Source organism: Tupaia chinensis, unplaced genomic scaffold, assembly GCF_000334495.1.
Source record: "Tupaia chinensis unplaced genomic scaffold, TupChi_1.0 Scaffold000377_2, whole genome shotgun sequence".
NCBI lineage: Eukaryota > Metazoa > Chordata > Mammalia > Scandentia > Tupaiidae > Tupaia > Tupaia belangeri.
The window spans coordinates 2658761-2665634 of record NW_006159876.1 but is presented as its reverse complement, the minus strand read 5'-3'; the positions used below and the strand labels follow the sequence as shown (position 1 = coordinate 2665634).

At 60.0% G+C, this 6874-nt stretch overlaps 1 protein-coding gene across 2 annotated transcripts in view; it reads right to left on the bottom strand.

Annotated features, from left to right (window-relative positions):
* Positions 1-1351, bottom strand: part of LCTL (lactase like) — a 20276-nt gene extending 18925 nt beyond the window's left edge. Inside the window, exons 1-3 of one of the 2 annotated variants that reach the window (XM_006153486.3) lie at positions 1089-1164; positions 532-775; positions 15-178 (exon numbers count right to left, since the gene is read on the bottom strand). In XM_006153486.3, coding sequence (XP_006153548.1) covers positions 15-178; positions 532-649 — 282 coding nt within the window. In that variant the 5' untranslated portion in view covers positions 650-775; positions 1089-1164. Of the gene's footprint in view, positions 1-14; positions 179-531; positions 776-1088 lie in introns of both variants that reach the window. The other variant, XM_027773813.1, reaches the window with a different exon arrangement.
* Positions 1352-6874: the final 5523 nt, after the last annotated feature.

Below are 6874 nucleotides of genomic sequence, written 5' to 3'. Positions count from 1 at the left end.
CACACGCCACTCACCTGGACCTTGTAGTAGCTGTCGCAGGCCACGTCGGCCGTGTCGTCGCCCAGCACCCGGCCCTTCCTGCCGTGTGTGAAGGCGTCCCAGATGCTCGGCCCTTTCCCATCCAGGTCCCAGGCACCCTCCGTCTGGTAGGCCGAGCTGCCCACACCCCAGGAGAAGCCTGAAAGCAGAGGCCTGCTGGGCCAGGTCCACTCCCCACTGGCCTGCGGTGTGGCCTGGGAGGTCCCTCCCACCTGCCCGTCTCCCTAGGGCCTGGTCTCCCTGGGGAGGGGCGAGGGTAGACTATAATACAACATCTAGGGCACAATCTGAGCTCTGATGAGCGTGTGCTGTGGATACGATGTCCCAGCAATCTTTAAGAATCTGTTAGGAACTCATTTTAAAACCAACACAGGAGGTGTTTCCCATCCCACCCACCCATAAGGAAGCTACAACACCCAGCTCTTAGCAAGTCAGCCGGGGTGGGCAGGCCCACACACAGACAGGCAGGACAGGCCAGAGATTGGGACGTACCAGGAGGGAAGGTTCCATAGTAGAAGGTGGCCTCTTCTGGGGGCCCCGTCCTGACAGCCCCCAGCCTGCACACCAGCAGTAGCATCCACAGGAGGGTGACCGCCCACACCACCCTCATGGCACCCGGCCCTCCCCCATGCCTGGAAAGAGCATACGGGCTTGTACGGGCCCCACTCAGGGCTGCGGGGGATGGGGGCACAGCAGAGCCGAGGCCGGATCCTGGAGACCTTTCCCGTGTCAGACCCTGGGGAGAGGATGACAGCTGGGCTGGGGGCTCCGGGTCCAGAGGCCCAGGTTCTAACACCCTTCTCCCTCCTCTGGCCTCTGTCTGATGGGCTGGCCATGTCTCCCCAGCAGACAGCACCTCCTCGGGTTGCTCCAGCCTGGTGGGGAAGGCAGGGCAACCCTCAAAGCCCCTGCAGCATGCCTCCCTGTGCAGAGGGGCAGACCCCTACTCCCAGCTGGGAGTCACCCAGCCCAGGACCTAGAGTCCCAGATGACAGGAGGCCCCCCTCCATGTCAGGGATTCCCTCCTGATGGCAGCCTAGCCAGCTTACCCACGATCGTCCTCTGTCCCAGACGCCCCCAGAGCAGTGTCTGCCGCCAGGCTTCTCTGCCGGCCCGGGCCTGGGCTGCCCCGTGAGAGTGTGAGAGGAGTCCACAGCATGGCGAAGGCTCTGGGCGGGGGTGTGGTCTGCTGCCTGACCCTACAAAGAGCTTCAATAGCCCCATTCAGCAGGGCCAGAGTGCTGAGCTGGCCGGCCTGGCCTGAGTCAGCAGCCGGAGAGGGCCTGGGCTCTGGGGGCGTAGTCAGCCCCTCCCCGGGGGCAGGGGCAGTCCAGGTGGGAAGGAGACCCAGTCCCAGCTCCCACTGGGCACGTCTAGTCTGTGAGCCTGAGTCGGGGGTGGTGGGCTGGGTGGGCGTCTGCTTTTCTGCCCTCCGGGTAAAGGCAGTGTGGAATGTCGCCCGGGCCCCCTGTCCCTGTACCCTGACACTCCCGAGTCCTCAGCCCCACCTGCTGGGGCTCAGCACCTTCTGCTCTCCCCCACGAGGTTTCCCGCTTCCTTCACTGCGGTTCGCCCCCAACCCCAGGCCTCCCCTCCCCCCTCCAGAAAGGTGTCCCCTCGCACAGCGACCTCTCCTTACTCAAGATCCAGGCCTCCCTGCCTTAAGCCCACCATGGCTCCCTCAACTGGATGGGCCTGGTTCCTTGGTCCTTGGTTATTTTCTTTCTACTCATCTTTCAGGTCTTTGATGGGCAGCACCTCCTCCAGGAAGTCTTCTTGGACCCACCCACCCCCAGCCAGGTTAGGAACTGTGGATTTTCCTGGGGCCAGTGTTTCCCCTCCAGCCCTGTGCTTCCAAGTCAGCTGTTTATGTCTGTCTCCTGTCCCCTCTAGGCTCTGGGGGCAGAGGCACGCCCACTGTACCCAGCACCCCCGTGCCAGCACGCAGCTGGCAGTCAGTACTGTGAGTCACACCTAAAAGATACAACAGTCACCTGAGCTGGGGCTCAGCACCTTCTGCTCTCCCCCACGAGGTTTCCCGCTTCCTTCACTGCGGTTCGCCCCCAACCCCAGGCCTCCCCTCCCCCCTCCAGAAAGGTGTCCCCTCGCACAGCGACCTCTCCTTACTCAAGATCCAGGCCTCCCTGCCTTAAGCCCACCATGGCTCCCTCAACTGGATGGGCCTGGTTCCTTGGTCCTTGGTTATTTTCTTTCTACTCATCTTTCAGGTCTTTGATGGGCAGCACCTCCTCCAGGAAGTCTTCTTGGACCCACCCACCCCCAGCCAGGTTAGGAACTGTGGATTTTCCTGGGGCCAGTGTTTCCCCTCCAGCCCTGTGCTTCCAAGTCAGCTGTTTATGTCTGTCTCCTGTCCCCTCTAGGCTCTGGGGGCAGAGGCACGCCCACTGTACCCAGCACCCCCGTGCCAGCACGCAGCTGGCAGTCAGTACTGTGAGTCACACCTAAAAGATACAACAGTCACCTGAGAACGCAGATGTTTACCGGCTGCTCCGCCCTCTGGGTGTCTGCCCTTACCGGTTCATCTCGCGCTCCTACCTACTCCCCATGGGCAGGCTGCTGGAAGCAGCTTCAGCCTCGGAGGGGGTGGCCCCTTTCTGGACCTGACCATTAGCCTTGAGGTGGCCCCGCTCTGGGCTTCATACTCCGTTGGATCTGTTCTGAAGTAGGGTGATCAGGGAGATCGGGGAGCTCCCCAGCAGTTCCCACGGAGCACCCTGGGCCTCGCCACACTGGCAATTGCCCTGAGGTTTGCCCAGGGGCCTGGACACAGCGGGGACTGCTTCCCCGGCCTCCCTGGGGGGACCAGCAGGGGGCTCCACCACGAGGACTTTGTTAGGGAATAAGGTCTCCCCAGTCCTACCGAGTCCTGAGGTTCCCAGGCGCCTTCACAGGACAGGACGCTTCTCAGGGCGGACGCCGGGCTTCCTCCCTCCACAGACATTCCCAGGAGCTAAGGGGAAGGGTGAGGGTGGGGAGGGAAGGGAGGTGGCTCTGAGCCTTGCACAGGACCACGGGCTTGTATGATGGATGGGGAGAGGACGGGGGCCGGGGGGGAGGCCGGCCTTACAGAGACGGGACATTGGGCAGGACACTTGGAGGGTAAGAGGCGCTTGCTAGGTGACAGGGAACAGAGGAGCCAGTGCAAGCAGCCTGAGGCGCGTTTGGGGACCCAGCGCTTGGCATTATCCTGTGGTGCCCAGACAGGGCTGTGTCCTCTGGGGGCAGGCCTGGACGTCACTCCTGAGGACCCAGGCTGGAGTGTGCTGTTTGCATGGAGCTGGTGCCGCCTCACCCGGCCGGTGGGCACTGGGGACTCTGAGCTGGGGTAGGCAGGAAACACACAGCGTTAAGAGCTGCTGTTGTCAGGGCCAGCAACTGGTGTGGCGGTTAAGACACTGGATTCACACATGGCTGACCATGGTTCGAGTCCTAGACCTAGCAGTTTGAAAATCACACCAGGTGCGTGTGTCTCTACCGAAAATCCCAAGAGGAGAAGAGGAGAGATTGCAGCGGTGGCCACCCCCTGGGATGATTCTCACCGTCTCTCTCTGTCTTTCTCGGGTGAGCACACGTGTCCTATAGCAAAAAAGAGAGCTGCGTTGTCTCTGGAAGATGCCCCCTTCCCATGGAGCCAGGTGCCTGGGCTGTGCTGGTGGGAGCCTGCCCGCTGGACATGGCTGGGCTGCTCGGGTTTGTCTGTAGACGGTTCCTGCTGCTCCTCTCCCCTCCCCACCCCGGCTCCCCAAGTTCCTCTATTTCTTCCATGAGTGACAGAGAGAGAGGGAGAAAAGCCGACAGCCCCTGCCAGGATCCACCCCATCCTCAGCCAGCCTGGCTCACAGGCTGTGTCCCAGCTCATAGTCTGTGTCCCAGCTCATAGTCTGTGTCCCAGCTCACGGGCTATGTCCCGGCTCACGGGCTGTGTCCATAGGCTGTGTCCCGGCTCACGGGCTGTGTCCCGGCTCACGGGCTGTGTCCCGGCTCACGGGTTGTGTTCCGGCTCATAGGCTGTGTCCCAGCTCATGGGCTGTGTCCCAGCTCACGGGTACACTCGTGCCCAGCGTGTTTAGGGAGTCTCCGGGTGTGAAGCGGAGCAGCCTAGCAGGCGTCACATTTACCATGGCGCTGCCATCAGCCTTCCCGGTCACCACCGTTCTGAGGCTCTGTCCTCCACGGGGCAACAGGTGCTCACTCAGCTGGGAGACCCCTCTGCCACCCCTGCCCACTCACACACCTGCAGGAGCTGCTCTGCCCCTGCGGCCTGGAGCTTTCCCCCACACAGGGAGGCCTCAGTTCCTGCAGACCAGGCCCTGGCTGATGAGCAGGCGTGCTGGGGGCCGGCGAGTGGTTCCTGGGCCCCTGCAGCTTCCTTCCCTCCCTGAAAGGGGCTGCAGCGGTGGGGGCCTCACCAACAGCCCCCGGACCAGGAGGGAGCCTGAGCTCTGCCGTGTTCAGGGACTGGGTGAAAGCAGAACCTCTGGTCTTGGGTCCTGGGAGCCCCGATAGGTCTGCATGAGCCCCGAGGAGCCCTCTCAGGGCTCACTGGGCCATCCAGCCTGCTCTGTGCCTTGGGATCCTTCAGGACAAGCCAAAGCGTGAAAGGGGAAGGACACGGGGTCAGGAGGCCGGAGCCTGCCAGGCGCTGCAGCAAGATGGGGAGCCAGGTGCCCAACCAGGAAGTGTGAGCTGCCCTTCAGGATCCCCCACCCCACCCCTACCACCACAGGGCCCCAAGGCTCCCCCCTGCCCCTCAGAGCTAGTCTTTCTTTGAGGAGGGGTCTTAACCCGGTTTCAGATTTTGTGTTTGCTTGTTTGTTTGTTCGAAGATTTTTGCCATAGGGAGGATGCACTTGCCAGAGAGAGACAGAGACAGAGAGAAGGAACGTGAGAAATCACCCCCAAGGGGATGGCCACGCTGCAAAACCTTCTCTGTTCTCCCTTGGGATTTTGGGAACCCACAGACGAGCATCCGGCATGGTTTTTCAAGCCACTGGGTCCGGGATGGAACTGTGTGGCGTTGGCCACGTGGGATCCGATGCCTTGAGCACCCCCGCCTGCTGGCCCTGTGTATGATGAGGGCGACGCGTCACTTAGTGACTGGGGTACGTCCGAGAACTGCTTGCCAGGCAGCTTTGTCCTGTGCTAACGTCTTAGAGTGTCCTCACAAAGGCCTCGAGGTGGGGCCCGCTGCACTGAGGCTGTAGGTGTGGCCCGTTACGTCCTGTGTGTCGTCCACGTGGACGGGGTGTGGTCCCATCGCGGATCCCAACACCGTTACACAGCCGTGACTGTACCCGCTTCACAGAGTCACGTGGATGTTACGTCTGCAGGTCCACGTCCCGTCCAGTGTCCGGCAGCGAGGAGCCCAGTAAGGGCCCTGTGGTCAATGCCGTCAGATGGCCTAGGCGACATCCAGCCCTGCCCCTAGAAGGGCGCTCTGGGTGGGCCCCATGCCCCACGGGTAACACTCTGACGGCAGAAGGGATGGCGGGGACCTGGGAACCTGGCCTAGAAGACGCCCCGATGCTGGAATATGTGGGTGCTGTGGGTTCTGCCTCAGCCCAGGCCTGGCCATTGCCCGTGAGAAGCGGGCCTGGGGTTCAGGGATATTGAGGGCTGCTAGCCCTGGGTCTGAGCAAAACTCGCAGCATTGCGTCTTCTGCGTGTGGACCGCAGAAGCCCACTTCACCTCCCAGAGCCCGCCAATCTTAAAGTAGGATGTATTCCAACCTGCAGGAGCTGGGAGAAGGGTGCAGTGCACTGCGGCAGCCACGGAGCCTACACTGCACTGACTCGCTACGTGGCTGGCAGCCCGCCCTCCACCCGGCAGGCCGCCTTCCTTCGGGTCTCTCACAGCCAGCTGACTTCTACACACGTCAGCAGCATACTATTAACTGTGTTTGCTCAAGACTCCTTTGTTTTTAATTTCCTTTCTTTTCTTTTTTTTTTTTGGATAGGTTTTTTTTGTTTTGTTTTGTTTTGTTTCTTTTTGCTATAGGGTACGTGGGCTCATCAAAAAGACAGAGAGAGACATAGAGACAGAAAGCGAGAAATCACCCCCCCAGGGGGGATGGCCACGCCGCAATCCCTTCTCCTCCATTCTCCTCTCGGGATCTTGGGCATGCATGCACACGCGCCTGGCGTGAGTTTAAGCCACTGGGTCTGGGACTCGAACCGTGGTCGACTATGAGGGAGTCCAGTGACATAGCCATTACGCTAACTGCTGATCCCACGACTCCCACGACTCCTTTATTTTAAGGCAACGTTTGCTTTAATTAATACACAATCTTTTTTTTTTTTTTTTTTAGAGAAATATTTTTGCTATTGGGCTCATTTGACAGAGAGACAGAGACAGAGAGACAGGACGTGAGAAAGCAATCCCCAGGGGCATAGCCACGCCGCAATCCCACAATCTCTTCTCCATTCTCCTCTCGGGATCTTGGGCATGCATACACACGTGCCCTGCGTGAGTTTTAAGCCACTTGGTCCAGGACTCAAACCACGGTTGGCCATCTGGGAGTCTAACAATGTAGCCATTATGCCATCTGCTGGTCCCTGAAATACACAATCTTAAGTGTACTATTTGTGAGTTCTTTTTAATTGCTACAGGACACATGTGTTCACCAGCAAGAGATGAGAGAGAGAGAGAGAGAGAGATAAAGCACCCTCTAATGGAGCATGGTCATAATGTAGTCCCTTTTCCATTGCTCCATCCTGCTGGGATTTGGGGTACACACCCACATGCGCCCACCATAGGTCAGGATTCTAACCACTTGGTTGGCCATGTGGGATCTATCTCTCTTAACAGCTAAGC